Raw genomic sequence first — 24,965 nt, 5'->3', positions numbered from 1 at the left:
AATGGGGTATAGTTTATCAGATGTGATGAGTTAGACTTCTTGTATTTATGCAGGAATTGCTTAATCTTGATATGTTTCTTCCCTTTTTCTTCTTCTTCTTTTTATTGTTTTTTTCATATATAAGTTTCAAGGTAATTTTGAAAGCATGCAGCAACCAGAAAGAGTTTTACTAGCTGCTTGTTCACCATCTTTTGAGATTTTACTGAAGTAAGGAGGGTGCAATACTATGGTTTTTAAACTCGTCCGAGACCGAGACTTATCGTCCGAGTTAATTCAGTATCAGAGCTGAACGTGACCAACTCACAAAGTCATTTTTTGACCGAGATTTATGAGTCACAGTGCAATTTATTGATTTGATGAGACGTCTCAATCATATCGGAAAACTCGTCTGAGACGACTCGATATCGGGGCTGAACGAGACGAGACGAAATACCGAGTTTAAAAACCATGTGCAATACACACCCAAATATGGACTAATACAAAGTAGTTGCTCTCTTCATGGATTTCTTTTAATGGGATCATCCTAGAATGAAAATAATTAATAAATAAGGCCAAAATTTTATATTGTTTGCATGAAACATTAATTTGGTCAAATGTGAATAGTAAAATGATATAGTACCTTCAAATTTTGCACAACCTCAAGGTTAGAATTGTCATTTTAGGAGGTGGGTATGAGAAATAAATGGATAGCTTAAAGTCTTTCCTGGGAAGATTTCCATTTATGTCTACAAGGGTTGAATCTAAGTTTTGGGATACAACCTTTCAATGTCACGAGATTGCCTTTGTCGAGGAAAAAATGGGTAGTTTGAAGAAGAAAGTAATCACCTTTGTTTTTTTCTCCATCTTTTAAATAATTCATCCTTGAAGTAATAAGATGCATGGGCCCTTTTGTCGGGAGGGCACCATATGGGAAGAAGACACATAGGTTCTTATCCCTCACATCAATTTTTTTTTCCTTGGTATTGTTAACATGTGCCCTAAGGACAAACGTTAAAATGCAATAAATACACCTTTGATAAATAAATAAAAAATTTAAGGGCATTTTTGATACAGAATCCAATTTCCAAAGTGTCTTTATTGCACCTTAACGTGTGCCCTAAAGGCACACGTTAATCATACAAAACTCAACCATGTACTCATTCATCTATTTCATTTTCCTCTTATTATAAAGTGAAGTTTTTTTGTTTTTTGTTTTTTGTTTTTGTTTTGTTTTTTTGTTTTTTTAAGTATAAATTTCATAAAATTTCAAATAAGTTTAGGCTTTAAATTATTAAAAAATAAAAAATAAAAAATGGTGAACATTGCTAAACTAAAGGGACTAAGATGAAGTATAAATTTTTCTTTGCACCAGTGAGAGGAATAAAGAAGGATTTGGTAACCATTTTGGTAGAAAGAAGGATGACTACCTAACAATTAAAAATATCACAATCGTTTGTAAAATTTCTTTTCCAAAAATCCCATTAGACCCACTTGTCTTCAACATTGGATCCATCTTTTTTAATTAGACAAGATTTTACTGAGAAAAGTTAAAGATGCTTGCAATCTTGGTTAAATCTGAACTATTTGAAAAGGCTTCAACAGGACTTGTTGAGGTCCTCCACCAACAACTCTCTTACTCCCACCCTCCACATCCCTCTCAAACCAAGAAGATTGAAATAAAAATCCTACTTTCTAAACCATGATTGAAATATCCAAACACATCTAAATCTAATTTTAAATCAAGATCAAAATAGAATCTTCCATTCTAGATCTCTGACAGAAATCATTATATTCTCCAGCTTATTGTAGAAATTTACAAAGAACCATCTCAACAAAACCAAATGAAAAAATATTGATTTGTAACCCCAAAAGACAAACCCTAGTTTTGTCATAATTTCCCCAACAATTCATGAATCATCAACTTTGCCTATTCTTGCATCACTTCCTTATCTTGGACAAAGAGGGAACTTCTAAAACAGAAAAATTAAGAGTTACAAATTTATCATAAAAAAATAAAATTTTTATTTCACCTCCAAAAAAAAAATCTGGTGATGTATTTGTAAGTTTTCATTGTTTGAGAGAGAGAGAGAGAGATGTTATTTGGCTTTGGGAGTAATAAAAGATAGATAGAGGGGGAAGAATGAAATTTGAGGAGAGGGTAAATTTTCCATCATTGACAAAGAAGAGAGAGAGAGAGAGAGAAGGTGGAGAATGGTTGAGTCCGTCAACTTGCGCAAATTCAAAACAAATTATCATTCTTTAAACAAGTTGCAGTTGTTTTTGAAATAATTAATTGTTTAGATTATCATTTTAAAATAATTGGTTATACGGCAATTCACCAAACCTCATTATTGCGTCTCATAATTAACTATATGGTTGATAATTGATTATCAGTCTCGTAATCCATTCCGAGAATGGTTACCAAACGGCCCGTGAGGTTAGAAGTAGAAAGAGAAATATCCCGATTATGGGATCATGGGCAAGGAACAAATTAATGACCATAAGTCTAGTATCTTTCAATTAGAGATATAAGATCGGCACTTCTTACTCTAATATATATTTCTTGAAGAGTTGTGCTGGGGTGACACAAAGGGAGACATAAGGGTGACAAAAATTCATGGTGTCGTGCACATTGTCGTAGATTCTTTTCTGCGAGATATGAGTAAAAAACATTTACTGTTATGTGCGCACCACCACATCATTTTTGTCACCTTTGTGTCTCCGTTTGTGTCATTCCAACATTTTCCTTTCTTAAATGCATCTTTTGTTAATTGTAGGATCATTAGGAAGGAATGCAACCGACTGTACTTAATGAAGAAAAGGAGTATACATTTCATCAAGTAGTATTAGTATTTTTTTTTAAAATTATGTTCCTTTGCCGCGGTTATTTTTAATTTTAAGGGCACTTTTTTTTTTGAAGATTTTCTTTTTCAATTGGGGCATTTTTATAGTTATGTATTGTATTCTCTAGGCAAGATTGGGGTAATTTTTTAACCAATGCCCAAGGGGGAAAATATGATATTTTGAGAAAAGGAGTTGATTACGATTAGGTTAGAAAGTTAGAATCAAATTGGAAAACCTACCATTTTATAAATGTGGGTCATAAACATTCTCAAACCTAATAAAACCTGTTCAACTCTCAACCATGGACGTAAGCATAATTGGACCACATGAATCTTGTTTGTAATCTTGGTTTTTATTTTATTTTATTATTTCTTATTTATTTCATCGTATACATTGCTAGATATGGTGATCCGCACTCACAAGTGTTTACAATGAGATCGTAGCCATGGGACTGTGGGTGTTGTCTAGTATGGTATAATGAGCTGATCTGCACTCAGAATTTTCATCTTAAAGCGCTTTAGTGGCATTCAAAATCATTGCAAAACTGCATGTCACTATTTATTCAACTTTTAGAGTGGTTTTCCAAGACACCGCTAAAACGGCCACTAAATCATTTATTGACCAGTCTTTTAGAGATGTTCATTGTGACAGCTGGTGAATGAAATAGCACTATGTGAAAACTGAAAATTTTGACAAGAAAATTCGACGGGCCAAAGCCTACAAATTTTAGAAAGCAAATTTTGATTGCCTATGACCGTTGAAATTTTTTATGATCCTTAATTCGATGGTTTAAAGCCATTAAATTTCTCCCATCCTCCATTAATTTAATTAACGGTTTCAGTTTGTTGAAAAAAAAATTTGATGCCTTGGTCTGTCAAATTTTATGAAATTCGACGGCCTTGGGCTGTCAAATATATTTCACATTGTGTAGCGGTGGTTTTTGACCGTCGCTAAAAGACCCTTTTTTTTTCTCTATTCAATGTAGACTTTTTTGAGGATTGGAGGATCCATATAATGTGCAGTAGACTTTTCTATTTTCCAAAGTACCCCTCTTCAGTGGCCCAAAAGGATTTTACCTCTCCAAGACTTAATGGATCCATTTTTCATTATAGAAACACCTTTCATAGGAGACAGCTTTTGTTAGTCTTTGAGCAAAACATCAACATTTGATTTAATATATATAAAGGGAACAATTTCTCTTCTTGGGGATTTAAAGGCAATGATGGAGTAAACCCTACCATTTGTGGGATAAGTTATGCATCTCTTCATTCACTTATGAGCCCCTTCAAATGGAGGAATTCTTCGTAGTATAAAATCGATTGACAACAGGCAGGATATAAATGTTGAATCCAGATGCTCAATTTCATAACAATAAAAATCTTTACAGCAATTGGAGATACTCCTATCAGTTTGTATCGAAATAACAAGACCTCCAAGAAGATTGACTTCGTGAATGACCGTTATGAGTTTGAAATTTAAAGGAGTTTCTTCTATCGTTATTTAAGTTTATGGGTCTCGTCTTGAAAAGTGGATTAACTTGGATTATTTTGTACCAACTCGCTTCAATGATGTTGTAGTTTCATCCATGTTTGGACAATTATATTGTTTACTGCAAACAGCAAAACAGCTTTTGATATGTTTGTATAGTCATAATGGCAGCACAAAAGCTGATCTCTTAATAAACAAATCACAATAGATAGATCAAATCATAAACAAGTCACAATAATGTTTGTAAACTGCTTTCCATAAAAAGGGGAAAAAACTATACTTATAGGAAGCATGGATATCTATAGAACTATGCTTTTGAAATCTACTCTATCAAACTAATACATTTCCTCACTAAGCACTTAAAAAAATGGTTATGGATACAATGGTTTGCACATCATAGACCATTGAATTAGATGAAAATTAATTCATATAAAAATCTGTTCTAAGAAATTAGTAGCCCAAATGTTGCTGATAGAAAAGCTTTTCCAAGATTCAATCATTGATGGGTTCCTAATTGAATTAGAAAAACAGCTCACACTGAAATTTCCCTTGAATATGGATACCTGTGGGCAACCACTTAAGAGTATTGTGATTTGTGACTAGTAAGAGCCACTAGCAAAATTATCATGGGGATATCTTTGGACGCTAATGGAAGCATGAGTGGGATGTAAGATGTTGATCTACGAGAAATCGCTGAAATAAGAAAAGTGGGTGGAATGACTACTAAAGTGACTGAAGCTTTGCTAAAGCTTTTGATTGAATTGCTTAGTTTCTTCTAGGTAATCTTTCAGTCTAGATTAGAGAATCCTTGTTCAGAATTTTAAAATAGTTGTGTAGTTAATCTTGTTGGTTCTTGGAGAAAAATATATTTTTTTTTCAATGAATGAATATTGATCTTTTGTATCTAAATGGGTGTTTTACGGACAATTTCGCAATTCTTTAGTATCTCAATGAATATTAATCTTTGTGTGTCCTCAGACTGTAAGATACCTCGAAGGAAGAAATTTCTTCTAAGGAAGGAGATTAATGTGAAAAATGGAAGCAGTAAAATTATGAAACTTCACTTTACCCTCTAAGCTTCTTTCACATTCAATGTTGTCCCATTTTTTCAAGCCATGATACTTGAGGAGTCTCACATTTCGCATTCCAAATTTATTCTTTCTACATTTTACAAGCAAAATTAGAAAATCAACTTGCTTGGGATTCCTCTTTTACGGACTTTTAAAAGCCAACTTGTATGGTAATTCATCATCGAATATGCAATCATTTGCTCATGCCAACATTCATCTCGTCACTTTTTTGTTTTTGTATTTGAATTGAAAAATTAATGAAAAGGGACTAAACCTCCATGTAGTTCTTATTCTTTCTTCATTTTACAAGCAAAATTAGGAAATCAACTTGCTTAGGATTCTTCTTTTATGAATGCGATACTTTTTTAAACCAACAAATGGAAAATTTATCATCAAATATGCAATCATTTGCCCATGCCACATTCCTCTCACGTTTTTGTATTTGAATTGAAAATTTAATTAAAAGGGTTAAACCTCCATGTAGTTCTTATTCTTCTTCATTGATTTGGGCAAATTTCACATGAATTAAGCTTGCAAATGCTCTCATGTGACCGGTAATTTTCATTTTCAAAATGTATGTAAGCATTTTCTAGCACTATTTCTAGTTGAAAGTTGAAACTGTATGTGCTCGAAGTTATTATGAATATAGTGATGCAAAGTATTAAGGTGAACATGACATATTTCATTCACCTTATGCATTGCATCTCTATAAAAAGAACATATTGTTGGTTAGTTCCTCTATGTATGGGTAATTAGTATCATAAGCCTTTCTCAAAGGGACAAGTGTATGAAATTACAATATAACAATACTTCTTTCTGAGTTGCTCTTTTTTTGACTAAATTAAAAATATTCATAACCCTATTTACTGTCATTTGTTTTCTCCTTACCAATGTTCCTTATATCTAGTAATTAAGTTGGACCAGTTCTTACTGAAGAGAAGAAGAGTATTTCATTCAAGACTTCAAGTTTCCAAATGACAGCAAATAGCTTAGAATAAACTATTGAAGAAAATAAATTGAAAATTGAAAAAAAAAAAACGTAGCAAAACTCTAGTTTCATCATCCTATGACTATCATCAAGTAATTAAAAGATTTTTCACTTAACACAAGGGATCCAGCAGGCTATGCAACATGGAGGACCCATTTCACATGGGTTCACGTGTCGTCGTTAATAAACCTTAATATATAATTAAGAGCAACTTGCATACAACATTCCAAAGCTAAAGCCGCAGTATCAATGGACCCCTTTGCCTTCAATTATTACTTCTATCTTAAATAAAATAATCTTAATTTATGACCAACAACAATTTGATTCTTATCTTTATGCCATTTTCCTTTCATTAGGCTAACCAACACTTCAACCCCCAAGCTACAATGGACAGCCCAAAAACCCAATTAATTAGATTATCTTGAAAAGAAATCTGCGAGATCGAAATTAATGAAATGATGACCACCCATATTTAAAGTCTAGTATATAAATGGATTAGAAATTAAATAATGTTTATGGCGGGGAAGTATGAATCACCCAGATAAATCTAGGTACATGTTAGTTTTACAACACCTTGTTGATGCTGACCTTTTTAAGTTCTCACCATTGTCGTGGACTGCACGTCACATACGGACCAATGAAATTTAGTTTAACCTAAATTTCAAATACCAATCAATGGCATTAAGCTTTCCTTTTCTCTGTTTCAAGATTGAGATGTCAACGTTACAGCAAACAGATGGGTTACTTAAGCCAAGAGTGAACATGGCAGGTGCAATATTTTAAAAGAAAAAAAGAAAAGGATATTCAAGGTATTTCATGTTTATCTAGTTGAGATCATCTAGCATGCACATTTTTAATGGTTTTGTTAGGGTTTTGCTTAATTTCAGGTTAATCATCAAAGAAACATGAAGAAGATTAATAGAGAAAAGTACATCAAATCACCAATCAAATCTTGGAGACTATATGAATTGATTGGTTCGCTCTCATGTTAAATATCAAAATAACCATTTTTAAATAAAATCTCAGATATGCGTAAACCACACATTCTTAATTTTTTTCATGATTTATCTTTCCACAGAACTTGGTGATTAAAGATCTATAAAGGTCAGAAATAAACCAATTGAGACAATATAAAATGATTAACAACTCTCATATTGATTGTTCAAAAGCCATTTAAAAAAATATATATATATAAGTCCTAAGATACAAAGGGCCATAGAATTTTCAATATTATTCTCTCAGAAATCTTGATTACTAAAGATCCTACTATGGACCTAAGCTCTTTAACGTCAAAGTTAGTTTATTGATCATTATCATGTTTGAAAGAAAATAGAAAGAGAAGTTTTTCATGTCAGCATTTGAGCCTAGACATCCTTAATTAGCTAGGTTAAAATTTTCCAACTTCAAATTTGCCTAATGAAAGATTATTAATCCCACTTTTGGGATGTGTATGATTATAGAGAAAATGTTTTCTCTAGAAAATTGAGTTCATAGGAAAATGATTGTGTAAACTGGATGTTTTCCAAAAAAATGTTTGAAGGTTTGTTTGCACATAGGATAATATCAAAAGGAGTGTTGTTAAAATTTTGGGGGAGGGGTAGTTGTGGGAGATGACTAATATTAGGATTTTTCCCTTTCGGCCAGAAAACCATTTTCTTGAAGTGGAGAGCATGTTGTGTAGGTAAACAAATTTGTGAACCTCACTTAGTAATTTGATTAAACACCTATTGGGTCTTTCACCAAACACCTTATATGCGATACTTTCTAAAACCTTGTTAGATAATGGCAATGAAGGATAAATCCAACTAATAATAACAAATATAAAGAAGATAAACAACCACATAAAGAAAGATTAAGAAAACAATACATACCACACGAGATTTTACATGATTCACCTAAAGACTATGTCCACGAAGGTATGAACGTTGGAGCTCGATTTCACTATGAAGAAAATGTGATAAATTAATACAAGAAAATACCTCTATCACTTAGTTTCACCTTTTTCTAGATCTCAATCTTCCTAAATTTCTCAACCTCTTCTCTCATGAGTTTCTCTCTTTCTCTATTTTCTTCCTTAGAAAATACTTAGAATTCAAGTTACACTTACAACAAAAGAAAACAAAAAAACCCTTTTTAGAATCATCACATAAGTAAGTCACTCACATAAGTTACAAGCCCAACGCAGTTTAGCTTGGACCAATCCAAAAACACACATACACATTTGGACCAGACTTAATTGATTTTGAGTCATACTTCAACAAAGCAGACATCAATTTTCTATCACGAGGCAAAATTTTTAGGATAAAGAATTTGATTTATTTGGTAATTCTCTCTCTTTCTCTCTCTCTCTCTCTCTCTCTCTCTCTCTCTCTCTCTCTATATATATATATATATATATATATATATATATATATATATATATATATATATATATATATATATATATGGGTCCTGTTCAACAACAAACATTTTGGCAAAACATTTTTCAAAACATGGGTTAGAGGTTTTGGAATGGGCTGATTTTTGGTGAGGATGATCTCTACGGTGAGGGGATCATCCTCACCAAAAATCAGCCCATTCCAAAACTTCTAGCCCCAGTTTACAAGTTGAAAAATTGTGGACCGTCCATTTCTTGTAAATCATTTTTGATGGCGTTAGAAATTTTTTAATGGGCTGATTTTTGGTGATGATGATCTCCTCACCGTAGAGATCATCCTTACCAAAAATCAGCCATTCCAAAACCTCTAACCCATGTTTTGAAAAATGTTTTGCCAAAATGTTTGTTGCTAAACATATATATATATATATATATATATATATATATATATATATATAATTTCATTGTCTTCAACCATTGGTTTATTTGGTAAAGTCACTTACGATAAAAACTTTATTTATTTTCTTTCACTGATTTACAAGAAAAAAAATAATTGAGAAAATTAAGTAATTAATCAAAACATTGCAAAGAATGACTGGTGATCTTGTCAACAAAATCCATGTTTGAAGATGAAATCTTTTGAGTAAAATAAAATTAGGATTTTTGAGAAGTGAGTGAAAAAATGGGTATTTAGGTCATTTTTTATCAGTCCTTCACAAAGGTCTTGTGGGTCAAGACTGAAAACTTAGGGTTAATGGCAAACATTCACTCATGCTTGAGAAGAAAAACCCTAAATCGTATGAAGAAAAACCCTAATAAAGGGCAAAAGAGGGCGGAAAGGTAAGTACATTATGAAAAAGACAAAAGGGGGAAACTTCCAAAAGATTACGTGGGTTCATTAGCCAAGGGTGTGGGGAGTGGGACCCACCACTGGACAGTAAAACGGATCTGTTGACCAGGTCAAGGGCTTTTATCCGTCCACGTGGCAAAAAGTAGTTGATTGCAGCCCCATGGATTCGCTAGCAATTGCCTTCCGTCAAATGCGGGAAACATGCATCCTGTCTCTGTCACAAATGCTGGAATCGCCGATTATTAGTGTTTCTCCTCGTAATCGGAAATACCTAACTTAAAATAGGATAATTTAAATATACCCCTCCGAGTTTTAGTGAATATTTAAAACACCCCTCCATTCTCAAAGATTCAAACCAAAGACATTGTCCTATGAGAGACTAAACGAAGATGACCCAAACACCCCAACCTTTAATCTTAATTTTTTTTTCCCTATAAAACCAATTGTCTTCCATCTATTCAACTGTTAGGATGAAAAATTATATTTGTTTGGCAATCCTTTAAAAAAAAAAATGGCTCCAAAAGCAGTTAATTTCTTTACAAAACCCATTGTCTCGAACCGTTGATTTATTTGGCAAAGTACTCTTAAGGTTAAAATTTTATAAAATAATAATCAATCAAATTGTGCGACAAGTCAATGGCGATTTTGCCACCAAAATTAACCCGAGGTTAAAGGTTAAGAACTTTTTTAGAAAATAAAAAATAAAAATCTGAGAGTTATGGCCAAAGGTTGGAGATGGGGTATTTGGATCATGGCCCTTTAGTGTCTCTTTTAGAAGGCTATTGTTAAGAATTATTGATCAAATGTGTGAAATTACCCTATGGGCAAGGTCAAATATAATTTTGTGATTTTGAAAACTTTTAGGGTAAGTTTTAATTTTACGCATACCTTTCAGATTTTGGGTTGATTTCAAACAAAGATGATTCGAGTTTGTGCTGTCTCTCCCAACAAGATATGACCATAACAACTGGCATGGCTATGCCATCATTTATTCAAAGTGAAGAAAAATTTGATAAAACTATACCTTTTAAGGATTATTTACAAGATAAATCGTTCAAAAGAATAAAAAAGATATGCATCTACTCATTTGGCAAGGGCATGATTTATCATCTTACTTCTCTAATTCATTGATAATTTAGTTTTTATTATTATTATTATTATTAAAAATTATTAATTTATTTGAATAATTTTTTTTTTTATTTTTTATGATAGTGGTGTCTAGACAACAGGTCTCTCAGAGCACCATCTCTCGACCAAATCCCCCAAGCATGCAATACCCCATTAACCACATATACCATGCAAAACGAGATAAATCTTTGTGGGTGGCCAACGAGGAGGGTTGAACTCAAGACCTTTCCCATTTTAGAGGGCTAGTCTTGTTGTTTAGATAATTAGTTAGGTGGCTAGACAATTAGTTTATTTATGACATGAGAGTAGAGCTGTCGTAATGATCCAATAAGAATCGGATTGAATCAAGGACTAATTCGATAAATATCATACTAAACCCTTGACCCAGTCCGATCCATTAACAATTGGATTGGATTTGGTAAAACCCAATTTTGTATATAAAAATATCTAAATAACTTCATATATATCAACAAATATCTAATATGATTTATATACTTTCGAACATATTGTCGATTCGGGGTTGACCTAGACCCGAAGTTATTGGATCAGAATGGATTGGATTTTGCGACTGATCTGATCCATTGACAATCCTACATGAGTATAGAATTTTTTCCATTCCTTTTTTCCCACTTTAAAATTTTAAACATTCATAATATTTATGAATGAATTGAATTTATTGATTTCATCTTACCAATATTCCTTTTTACAAGGAAATGGATTATTGATTTAGATGAAGACGGATTTTGAACCCAAGCCATGGTATCATTGACCTAATTCAAAAATGGAGGCATGTTCTTGCATTTCGGCCAAAACCTAACAAAATGTTGAAATCTTACGTAAAATTTTACCTACTCCATACTCTAATGAAAAAGGATATCAAAGTATTGATCCAATTCTCAAAAAACCAACAAGTAGTGGTGGAAATGGACCGGGTCATGTTGACTCATTTAATAATCGTATAAAAAATTAAAATTCAAACCCAACTCATTTATAAATATGTATATTTGACCTAACTCATATATAATTTTTTTTACTGAAAGAGTCGTCTTAATTTATACTTAAAATACTCTCCTGACGTGATATGTGCTAGAATCATAGACTTTATGCCTTAGTGGTAACAACTGCACATCCCATAAATCTGTGCAGTTGTGTATGCTAACGAAAGAAGTTCTATGGATCTGACTTCTGACACATCACACATCAATAGGGTGTTTTAAATATGCCACGTGGGTGTCAGATTATCATTAATAAATGAGATCAATTCATTAAAAAAATTAATTTCCACCACCAAAAATAAAATGTCATTAATATAATATAAAAATTAAAAAATTAAAAAATAAAGTCATACAATCATGAACTAATATCTATCAACTTGAATTAGGTATCACAAAACATAAATTAAATTATCACCAAAGATGGGTAATGTAAAAAATTCTTAAATAATTATTAATATATTTAAAAATACACATTAATGACATTAATAAAATAATAACTAAAAATGTCAAAATGGGTTGACACCCTAACCTAGACCTAACCCATTTAATAATCCTGTTGACACTATTATAACCCAACCCCAATTAGACTTGAGACAAACCCACTAATTTTGAGTCGAGTTAAGATTGTCACCCCTACCAGACAAAATAATATGATCGAGTTGAGAAGCCTCAACCCACTTTCCTGCACAAGATGAGACCGGAGTTGGCCAAACCAATTTCAGAATTTCAAGAGGGTACAGACTTAAAAGACTTACCACCATATTAATCTCACAAAAAATAAGGATACACCAATTTTTCCCTCTTAATTGGAAGGGATATGAAGAGTGTAACGTGAATAAAATTAATTGTTTGACTGTACTCCCCATGGAAGCTTCAGATTGGTTTCTGGAATTTTCCATGAACCCAAACCCTTTGCATGTTCTTCCCATTTCGACGATTCATTCTCTTCACACAACAATATTCGAGTTCAAGCTGCACAAACATGAATAATTTATCGACGGTAGTACTTGAAGAAAAAGAAAAAAAAACCTTTTTCGGACCTCTATCTTTGGGATAAGGAGATGACAGTGGTTCGGGGAATAGTCACTAAATTCTCCGAATTATTGAAAAAGATGCAATTAAATCATGACTGTTTTCCTTCACCAATTTAATCATGACTTTTTCAATAAATTCTGACTTTTACGAGCTTCGCAATTACATCACAAACTTCTTGATTAAATGTGAACTTTGTGATTAAATTGAAGCACTGGTAAGAGAAGATGACCTTGATGAAGATTATGGTGACCATTTTATTAATGAAGCATTAGTTAATGAGGATGACATTAAATATTTTATATATTAAGTAATATAAAACTTAAATGTTTTTGTGGACTTGTGATTGTTGTGTATGCAAGGAAGATATCTATATGGCTATCTTCCAAAAAGAAAAACAGAAAAAAAAAAAAAAAAAAGATTGATATCTATATGGGGGTTTGGTGATTTATTTTTGTGGTTTAAAATGAGATTTGGTGATATAACACGAGAACACCACATAGTATGAACAATCATGCAGGCTTAAGACTGGGCCGATATTTTTTTTCCTCGGTTTTACCGAATTTTTTTATTTTTTTCCCTTGCTGACTTATTCCCAAATCCCCACTTGGTGGCTATGTTTTGTTTTGTTTTTGTGTGTGGAGCGTGTGGGGTGGGGGTTACATTGATAACGTATTAGACTTTTTGCCCACAGTTATCATGGATAAGCAGTCTCGATGAAACCTTAAACTAAGGATATTTGTCCAAGTCTTAAGGTATCAACAGCTAGTAAATATGGTTGGATTTTAGCCGAAAGAGGTATTTTGACTCTAGATGTAAAATAACATATTTTTTTTTAAATCAAAATTATCCCGTAAGGAATGTATCGTACCACAATGAAGCCTGCTCCAACAAAGAGCTCCCTCACAGTATCCAGACAGAAGAAATAAGAACGAGTGCCATCAGACCGCATGTATTCCCTAAACCCCACTCTTTTATTTGGCTGAAATCGAAGCATAGTCATGTCATAAAGGCCTGAAGTTCAGAATAGAAAAGATCTCAGTAAGTATTTGATACACGGTGAAGTAGAAATTGATACATAAAGGAAATTCAATTTCTTTCCTCATGTAGCTCCAAATAAAATTACTATTATTTATTGGGGACGTTTACCATAATCCCTGAAGAGGAGCAATCCACCAGGCTTTAAAACAGAGATGCATTCTGCGATGGCCGTAGGCATCTTTTGAAATGGCACCGCTGATAACGTGAATATCTAGAAAATAACAGACCACATTTAGATTGAGTTCGACTGATATTGAGAGGAACTAGAGGGATTTTTTTTTTTTTGTGAGTAGCAAAAAAATGCAAACCCAATATCACACCCTTTTCTCTTGTCCTGTATCTGGTACATGTTTATCAACAAGGGTGAAGCGGTAGGACGTCAGATACTACAAAACATTGTAGATTTCTCTTATCCACGTAAAGGAGGTTGGTCCAGGGAGCTATAAAACAATAACTTCTACCAAAATTGCTAATAATATAAAGCCCTTTTGCTTATAATTTTCATGAATACACTCCAATACTTTGATATAACAAGAGAAGAAACTTCCAGAAGATATTACTTCCATGACTTCCCATTGTACCACAAAAATCCCAATTTGAGATATGATAAGCACTTATTTTCAACATGCATTAGAAGCCATTTTGGCACTTCTAATTAGCAAATTCATAAGGTAGTGGGATACTGAGGGATATGATGAACATAAGGATCAATTAAATAAAACATGACGATGAGCTCCATTAATGCAAGTTGGTAAGCAGTTAATAGGTTAAAAATGGGCTTTGAATCCAGATCATGGTATCAACATGACTTTACCAAGTTAGAGAACCAGGCAAATTAAATGTGGGCTTAGATCTGTAGCTCAGTTGGTTGACATGTTTCACTCTGAGGTCATGGGTTCAAGTTCAGCTTACCCATCCCGGATACAAAGAAAAATAATACAAAAAAAATCAATGATTTTCATGTCACAGGCGATAGATTGTAAAATAAACAACTAGCCATCACAAGGTAGCTGGCTTTTAATGGATACCATGAAAAAAAATGGAACAAGTCCCAAAAATTATGGCAACAAAAATATATTACTAGCAAAGAGACTGATTTTTACTGGAAAGGGAAGTTACCAAGATCAACCAATTATTTCATAAAATATATGACACAGAGTTCCCACCCAACATTCTGCTATCATTGTCTTAAGCTAAGTATCTACCTAGTCTTTCTTTTTTATATAAGTGGGTGAAGGCAGTTTTGATCTCAGGTGTGTGGTATTACCACTAAAAGACTTCACCTACTCACCAAGTTAGCACCTTCAATCTTTACGGTCGTGATAGACCAAATTCATTGAAACCTTTAATATCTACAAAGTCTTTACATAAAGCAATCTAAAATCATGGGTAAAAGAAATTTTATCACATGTGCAATCTTTGGTTAGAGCATGCAGCAATCTTAACAAACCTTAAATCTCATCTACCTAGATTTAGATAGGAATTTTAAGTATTAGGGGAATAACACAAACCCTGAATTAAAGTTTTGATTAGTTTTTTGAACCTTATTTATAGACCCCATCCTCGGTGGGAAGTGAGGATGTAATTATACAAGAAAGTTTATAGCATAATAGCTTTATCAAGAGCCTATGGACATAGCCACCAGAGTCCCAGCATTCAACCATGTATAATGTGCTTCTTCAATCTACTTGCTTCTTTTCATTTTCTTATTCTTAATTTGATCTTATTCTTAAATGAAAAGATTCTGAGAGGTAGATGGTCCTCGAATAATTAACCCTCCCCCCCCCCCCCCCCCCCCAAAAAAAAAAAAAAAAAACAAAAAAACAAAAAACAAAAAATTAATAATAAATAATAAATAATAGCAATAATAATTTTTTGCCTGCCTCAACCTTAGCCCTATACCAAGGCTGAAATCATAATCTTTTCATGGGTAGGAAAAAGTCTTTGGGCTTTACTCCACTTTGCAATTTGTTGGGGTGTGGAAGGAGGGAAATAGGAGAATCTTCTTGGGGGTAGAGAATTCTCATCATGACTGCGTTTTGTTGATGCTTGGCTTATTATTTCATTGGTCCTTGGACAGAGCATTCAACGGGGTTTTCTTCGAGGATTTTGTGTTAAATGGGATTCCCTTTGTGATGTGTAAAGTTTTCCTTTCGTGTTTTCTTGTACTTTCGACCGGTCCCCTCGACCACCTTCATTAATGAATTCTGTTTTGCCCATGAAAAAAATAATAATAATTATGAGTTACGGAAGATCTAGCATGAGCTCAAAACCTTGTCTTCATTCATTAGCCGGCTTGCCCACTCCCGAATATAAAAAAGAAAGGAGAAGAAGAAGAATAGCTTTTTCTTCAAGTACCTATATAGACTCCGGTACCAGTATTGGTATTGTATTAGGTAAATACTGGCACCATAAGCAAGTAGAAGCACTTGGGTACCTAAGTGAAACGGCACAATGGATGGAACACAAAGGCATTAAAAAAACTAGAATGAACCAAAAAATAAACATAATAAGAATTATACGCTCCAAAACTGCAAACAAAGATGACAGAAAGAAGGCACCATTATAAATACATGAGGCTTACACCCAGTCTCTAAAAGTATTCTAGGATATGTGCAATGGTTCTCAAAAGTGGAGAGATTAATGTAATAACCATGAGGAATAGTTCATTTGAAATAACTATCAAACCACATGATTAAAGATATTTCTTAGCACATAAACAAACTGAATGTGGTCAAATAGATTAGCAGAAAAATAAATGAACTTACCAGTGTAATAAAATTCACCCCACCACCACAACATCTTGATGGTTTCAACGAAGATAATTCCTTTAAATCTGTCTCTTTTTTCTCTTCAACATCTGGAAACCAATGAAACACTGTTAAGTCCATATCCTTGATGAGGATCATGAGTTTTCTATAAAATTAAGAACTTAAAAAAGAAAAAGCCATTAGAATGTACAAAACTACACAAGAAAAGGTTAAATTAGCAACCTGATACACAACCAAACTTTTTCGTCAAAGAAGTTTCCCTGCAGGATTTACAGATCAACCAATTTGGAAATCCATTCAGAGAAAAATCACAGTAAAATGGGTGGAATCGATGCTTGGTTGAGACTTCATCGACCACATCTATCATCTCCTTAGCCCTTTCAAGGGCCTCAGTACTACAATCACAAGCATAAACAATGATGTTCTTTTTTTCACTACACGAGAAAAAAAAACCTAGTAAGTATACCAAATAATAGCACTATCTGAGGGAAGAAATGGGTATCAAGAACGAAGGGAAGGCGCCAATAATCAATCACATTGCAAATAATCAGAATATGACTAATAAATCATCTGTTATGTGACAATTTTTTTTTTGGCACATTACATCAAATTTGTATGTCTTATGATATCAATAAAAAAATGCATTATTATATCAAAAATCTTGTTGCCAGGATTATCCTTTTTAAGCATCTGAAAAAAAAAAATCAAAATTTTGTCCAACTTAAGGTTTGTTAGCTCCAAATTGCATTTTATTTGCTAAAAGACTAGCAAAGCTTAAGTTGGGGGGTAATGCGCATATTTTGTATTTTTCTCATATATTTTTAGTGCATTATCGGATTTTGATCACATAAAACTCTCAATTTACACGAAAACATAATTATTAAGTCATAGTGGTCAAAAGTCTCATTACGCGTATTTTTTAATAATTTTAGGAGTTAAGGATCAATTAAAAGACATGGACCACCACTAAAAGCAATTAGGAGCGCATGAGTCGTGAGTGAGACGATTCCCCCTAGACTGTTCCAAAGGTGCCAACAGATAGGGTTAAGGATGAGGGTTAACAAACCTTAATTAGACCCGAGTAAAAAATCCATCCCAAGCTGATCTTGTGGATGCCCTTTAGTACCTCAAGACCACCCGATAGAGATGAGCCAGCATGCTAGATGGGCCTCCCTAACCCAGCTTGGATCCACCCTTTTGACTATGGGCCCCCTCTTCTTAGACATCACCCTAGGTATCTTTGTAGACAAGTACCACACATGAGAGGTGGAAGATAGCATACTTTGATGGTGACCATATTATCCCACCATATCTCCTTATTGGACTCATCTTAACCATTGGATCGATCATGGAACTTGATGAAAGCATCACAACCTTCCATTAAGCATATTATTTGAGTTATAAGACATTCATTCTCCACTTGAGGCACTTCCACATGGTTGAGAGTGACATGACCTTGAAAGGTCAACACATTCCCCCAAACTATTTAAAAATACTCCAATGAGAGCCCACCATTTTACCTACCAATTTCTTCACTATTCTCATTTGCCATCTCTTACCAAAGCCATTAGCCATTTCTATCTTCTACCTTTCCCTTCTTTTTGCTATCTTCTCTACTTTACCCAATTTTGAAAATTCTTTTTTTTTTTTTTTTTTTACTTTCATTTTGAATTTCTCTATTTTTTTATTTAGCTTTTTTCTTTCATCTCTAGAAGGGGACTCTAGAACACAATTTTAGAAATTCCTAAAGATCTTCCTTCTCCATCTCTTCAACCTTCATCATTTTTTCCATTTTTCTTATTTTCCATGACTAACTCAAACATGCTTGGTTAGACTTTTTGTTACGGCTTATGAAGGTGACTCTTTCCCCCCTTCTTTAGGACTTTTATGGGTGCATTATCATGACTTGAGGAGCTTATTTGTACATGGGTTTATTCTTCATCATTTTCATTTTGTATGGTAAATGCTTTCATGTTGTAATATCATGTATGCATATTTCTTAACAGACTTTACATTAATGAATATAAATGGGTATTTCATGATCTTGTATATTCTATTACAGTTTTTTCTTTCATTTTTCAGACAAATCTGATTAATGCTTAAAGCTCACATTAGTACATCACTTATGTTCTAGTTTACTCTAGACTTTATGTTTTGAATACTAGAATACCTTGGTGGGAATTACCCTATTATCTTATTTATTATTTGAGCTTATTGTCTGATTATTTTGAGTGAGGAAACTTTCTCCACCTTTCTTGATTGCATCCAAGAATGAACGAAGAGGGACGATTTGAGCTGAATCTCTATGCCTTAACCTCTCATCCTTAGTATTTTTCCTCTACAATATTTCTACCTTTTTTTCTAGCATACTTACTTAGATTTATAACACTTCCATCCTACAGCCCATCACACACTTACACACTTCATTTTTCCCTTTCTTCTTTTCTTGTTTGTTTGGTGTAGTCCTAGTTTAAGAATACTAACCCAATCCTTGAGGTCTGACCTTGGGGCTCCCTCTCAAGTTATCTTTGTTGCATCATACTACATGCCATGCCTAGTTACACTCTTTTTTGTTGCATTGTAGACTTTAATGTCTAGGGCTTGATTAGTTGCATTCATAATTCAAGGTCCATTAAGGATTGCATTTTTGCAATTTCATAATCTTTTAATAGTGTGGACATTAAAGTAAGCAACAAATTTTGGCGTTATTTCAATGTGTACACTTTAACATTCAAAGAAACACATGGATGTGTTCTTCAAGGCATACGTATACGATGCAACATAGAAAAGACCCTAGCCATTGAAACTAAAAGTAACAAAGTGAGATGTGTGTGCTAGGGATAGTGATGTTGCAAGTTATAAATCTTGGGTCGAACACAGGGATTGGGTTTAATGTCAAAAATCTAGATTACTACAATATAAAAGGTTGGAAAGGACGAAAGAAAGATGAAGTGGAATATAAGTGTTGTAAAATATATGTAAGTGTGTTAGAGAAATGAAAGTGAGGTGTAGAGAAAATGTAAAGGAAAAACACTAAGGATGAGAGGTTAGGGCATAGAGATTCAATCCAAACCTTCCCCTTTTGTTCCTTCTTAGATGAAATCAAGAAAGGTGGGGAGAGCTAGAGAGCTTCTCCACTTAACATAATAAGACAATAAGCTCAAATAATAAATGAGATAATAAGATAATTTCCACCAAGGTATTCTAGTATTCAAAACCCATAGTTTAGAGTAAACTAGAAAATAAATGATGTACCAATATGAATTCTAAGCATTAATCATGTTTGACATGAAAATCAAAGAAAAATTACAATAAAACATACAAAATCATGAAATACCATTTTATATTCATTAATGTAAAATGTGCCAACAAAGATGCTAATGTGATATACAACATGAAAGCATTTACTATACAAAATGAAAATGATAAAATAAACTCATGTACAAATGAGCTCCTCAAGTCATGATAGTGCACCCATAGAAGACCAAAAGTGGAGAGGAAAAAGTCTCCTCCCTAAGCCCTAATAAAAAGTCTAGCCAAGTATATTTGAGCTAGTCATGCAAAAGATGAAAAATGGAAAAAATGATGAAGGAGGAGGAGAAGGAGAAGGGAAAGCTCAAGAGATTTCTAAAAATGTGTTCTCCAAATATGTTCTAGAGTCCCCTTCTAGAGATAAAAGAAAAAAAAAAAAATTCAAAATGAAAGTAAAAAAAAAGAATTTTCAAAATTCGACAAAGTAAAGAAGATAACAAAAAGAATGGAAAGGTAAAAGCTAATGGCTTTGGGAAAAGAAGGCTAATGAAAATAAAGAAGAAATGGGTAGGTAAAATGGTGGGCCCTCACTGGAGTATTTTGAAATGGTTTGGGGGAATATGTTAACCTCCTAAGGTTATGTCACTCTCACCCATGTGGGGGTGTCTCAAATGGAAAAGAAATATCTTATAACTCAAATAATATGCTTAATGGAAGGTTGTGATGCTTTCATCAAGCTTCATGATCGATCCAATGACTAAGATGAGTCTAATAGGGAGATATGGTGGGGCAGTATGGTCACCATCAAAGTATGCTATCATCTGCCTCCCATGTGTGGCACATGTCTCCAAAGATACCTAGGGTGATGATGTTTAAGTAAAGGGGGCCAATAGTGAAAAGGGTAGTTCCAAATGGGTAGGAAGGTCCATCTAACACCCAGGCCCATCTTTATCGGGTGGTGACTAGAGGGCATCCACAAGACCGGCTTGGGGTGAATTTTTAACTTGGGTCTAATTAAGATTTATTAACTCTCATCATTAACCCTATTTGTTGGCACCTTTAGAGTGGTGTATGAGGAATTGTCCTGCTCACGGCTCATGCGCTCCTAGTTGCTTTTAATTGTGGTCCATGTCTTTTAATCGATCCTTAACTCCAACAATTATAAAACAATATGCGTAATGAGAATTTTGACAACTATCAGTGTTGCCAAATACGGTTGCATACCTCAAATTATGCTATTTGCCAATATGAGATGGCATATTTTGTGTGCAATGGCATATGTGATGTGTGAAATCGCATATGCAAACAACATGTGTTGGTCGTACATAGTCGCATATGTAATTTAATAACATTGATCACTATGACTTAATAATTGTGTTTTAATGCAAATTGAAAGCTTTATGTGATCAAAATCTAATAATGCACTAAAAATATATGAGAAAAATACAAAATATGCGCATTATCATGCATACTTATGATTTACTAACAATTTTCATCTCTTGTTTCTATAGTTTTGTAGGGGAATAAGCATCCCCTCCAGCTACTATGTAGTGGGCTCCATACTTCCTCTTCATCCTTCAACTTTATTGTTTTTCTTCCCGCCACCCCCCTTTCAATAATATCCCTCCTATTTTACTATATTTCCTCTTTTACCCCCTTTTTCAATAATACCCCTCTTAACTTTACTATCTTTCCTCTTTTACCCCCTTTTTCAATAATTCCCCTCTTACTTTACAATCTTTCCCCTTTTACCCCTTTAAGCTTGAGCCATAGGCACGGCTAAACTCTAGTTATATATACAGGAGAAAAATGGAAAAGATTACCAAGGTCACACTGACATGTCAGCCTATCAAGAGCGTTACTCAACCAATACACTCCAATCCTTTTGGATATATAAATGAATTTAGAGATTTATTATTATTATAGGTTTAATTGTGAAGGAGGGATTTTGATCCCAGGTCTGTGGTATTATTATCACACATAGACTTGACCATCGCCACCGAGGTCACACCTTCAATGAATTTAGAGCTTTTATCAGCTTAAATTCCAAAATTTTGCACTATGATGCCCCTTAGGTAGGGGAAACTGAACCTCCCATTCATTCCCAATACTTTGTGCTTATCAATACCAGATAACCAGTTTACTTATCCAAAAAAGGCTAACTTGTTTTCCTGTCAGAATCAAGAACTTTGGATCTTCAATCGCTTAGTTGGGTTTCCATCACTGATAATTTATTAAAAACCGCATCCCTTGCAAGGCCTGTTGGTTAATGGGTCATCCATTGGCCAAGTTTCCCTTCAACTGCGCATTCTTTAGTGCTTTCACCAAAATATCTACTTAAATGTTTCACATTGTATAAAATGTACATGTATGGACTTCTCATTATAGTCATGTTGCATGCTCTAACCAAGGATAATTGGTTATCAAATTAAAGATCATTCTACACATGTCGAGCTGCGCCAGAGCCACTCACCATCCATTCTAGTTTCCAACAAAGTTGGTATGGAGACCATAGACACTAGCTTCTCTTCAATCACTTTGGTTGCTCATTCTTTTTTCCCAAGTCAGTGTCTAGCAAAGTGACTGTATTCACTGCAGACTTAGCAGTATGATTTCTTACTAGGTTTTAAATAGTTATCCTTTATAAGGATATTTGAAGATCACAAAGACTATGGTTATCAAAAAAAGATCACAAGGACTATTAACTTAGGGAAAGTACTAGAATTGGTGTGGTGATTACTGAGTCTCTTAATCTAATTTGATTGTTGAAGTGTCAGGCCATATTCTGAAATTCTCTCTCTAAGATATTATGAGGAGCAATTGAAAGATGTAATAACACCACGTTATTATTTATGGCTGATCAGAATCTATCCAAAAAACACATGCCTTCAAAGATTTATTCACTATGAAAACTCATACACACCATGGCCACTAAATATAAACATTGAAGTTTGAACTGAAGTTCTAGCAAAATGAGCATCTGGGAGCAAGAATTGTCTTATCATTGACCATTTTGCGATACATGGAAGACGGGGGAACCATCCCTCAATCTACTTACATATGAGGGTAAATTTCTCCATTCCACTTCTCGAGATGCATGGTGTCAAATAGTAAGGTCAAATCTCCTTCCTTTTGCCCTGACAAGGTGCCTACGACTCCACCTTGACAATCAAGTCAATCAACAATCCACAAAGTTTCATAAATAACTCGGGTGATTGCTCACCTTGGCCTTCGATGGTTGTCCCTTTTATAACCAATAGAGGAGGGGTAGATGGCACATCACATGCCACCATCTCATCTGTGATTCATGCTTCATGATCAATGAGAAGTCCCCTCACCTTCTCCATTAGACATACATCTTCTCAAGTCTCAAGGAAATACCTTCCCTAACAGGGTATGGCTTGTTGTGTCACTATTCCATGCTTTGGGGATTACGTCCATCTTGCCTATACTTCTTTTGCTCGTTCCCGGGAATTGACGTAAGTGGTCTTTCCATTGTCAGTTTTTTTTCACCTACTTTGTGCATATGCGATATCTTTTTTTTTTTTTTCCAGATACTTCTCCGACTCCTAGCATGTGAAATTTCTTGCATTAATGCATACGTCATAATTGACTTCTCAATAATAAAGTAAGCTCCCCGTTGTAGAAGACATTCTTGATCTTTGTGATGGCTCTACACCAGACTATTGGAGTTGACACGAGTCATCTTGTTTTGATAATTACAATCGGATCAATTCCTAACAATAGGATTTAAGTCATATCAAGAAGTGACACGTTCCCTCCTAAAATGGGTGCTATTTTCTTACGCTATAGAAAATTTAAGCATAGTTTAATTTTTTTATAAATCGTACTCATGTTTTCCTCAATTTATGAGAAAGGTATTTTTGAATTATGCGATCCAATTATTTGAATCCACTCCCACTGCTTGTGAATTTGCATTCACCTATAACAGCATTAATGCAAGCAACTCTATACTTAAACTTTGCAACTAACTACACTCTCTCCAACACCGCATTATCAATCTATTTTGTTTAATTAACTAGCAAATCCTGATTATTAAATAGACAATTTAAGAAAAGTAGACAACCAAACACAACCCCGATTTCCAACACACATTGTTAAACAACATGAATAAGAAAATGAATTATTATACCATAACATGATCCAAGAATCATTTCTTCTTAGATTTGCCTAAATCCCTTTTTTTCAAATTCAGATAATAGAATGACAAATAGATTTGGCCAAATGAGTACAAGAGGTACAGTTTCTTAAAGTTCTAATACAAACAAAGACATTCCAGTGTTACATACAAATACATAGAAAAAAAAAAGCATCTTTTTACCATAAATACAATTAAATTAATGAAATTATCAAGGAATCAAAAAGGGGAAGACTAACAAGAGAAATTAAAAGAAAGAAATAATATTACCGCAGAATTGGCAGAACAGTACTGCCATTCCCACACCCAACCTCCAAAACCTTGGAATTCTCATCGCAATGAAGTAATTCTGGAAATTCCTTCAATAAATACCGCCTCTCCTGCTCAAGAAAACCCAAAATTGAACAACCCATAAAAATAAAAGTGAATCAAAGAATACCCATTAAGAAAAAAAAAATTACCCAAAAAATCAAGGAATCATTTATAGAACCCCACAAATCAATAAAATTAAAAATGAACTAAAATCATTAAAAGTAACGAAATAAATGAACAATGTCAGATAGAAGACAACCCATAAAAATAAAACTGAATCAAAGAACACCCATTAAGAAAAATTACAAAAAAATCAAGGAATCATCTATAAATTATAGAAGCCCGCAAATCAATAAAATCAAATATGAAGTAGAATCATAAAAATTAATGAAATAAATGAACATAGAAAGAAAAAAAAAAAAACAGATAAAGAGAAGGAGAAAGGATTGAATGAAACCTTGAAAAATTTTCCAGTAGAGTGACGTTTGTGGAAGCTTTTCCATGCCTCTGAGTCGTTCAAAGGAGACGATGAAGAAGAAGGAGAGGCTTCAAAGGGGAGAAAATGATGGCTAAGAGACAAATCCTTCTCAATCTCCCCTCGTAACTCTTCCCATTCGAAATCTTTGGAGAAATACTCTGTTTCTTCTCCCATTTTTTACAGCAAGACTGAGAGAGAGAG

The 24,965-nt window shown here is 33.7% G+C and overlaps 1 protein-coding gene across 2 annotated transcripts; it reads right to left on the bottom strand.

Annotated features, from left to right (window-relative positions):
- Positions 1-12,458: 12,458 nt before the first annotated feature.
- Positions 12,459-24,965, bottom strand: LOC147383080 (Methyltransferase family protein). Of its 2 annotated transcripts, none has more exons than XM_086428285.1 (7): positions 24,744-24,965; positions 24,245-24,354; positions 16,786-16,958; positions 16,561-16,652; positions 13,901-14,003; positions 13,623-13,765; positions 12,459-12,691 (listed from the first exon to the last, which is right to left on the bottom strand). In XM_086428285.1, exons 1-7 carry the CDS (start codon positions 24,936-24,938, stop codon positions 12,593-12,595), a joined length of 915 nt encoding a protein of 304 aa, XP_086284411.1. In that variant the 5' UTR covers positions 24,939-24,965; the 3' UTR covers positions 12,459-12,592. The 2 variants fall into 2 exon arrangements, with proteins under 2 accessions (XP_086284411.1, XP_086284410.1); XM_086428284.1 differs by having other exon boundaries at positions 16,786-16,997; positions 24,744-24,964.

This window comes from Akebia trifoliata, chromosome 16 (genome assembly GCF_017979445.1).
Source record: "Akebia trifoliata isolate Shusen 1 chromosome 16, ASM1797944v1, whole genome shotgun sequence".
Classification (NCBI taxonomy): Eukaryota; Viridiplantae; Streptophyta; class Magnoliopsida; order Ranunculales; family Lardizabalaceae; genus Akebia; species Akebia trifoliata.
This window is presented reverse-complemented; position numbering and strand designations above follow the sequence as displayed.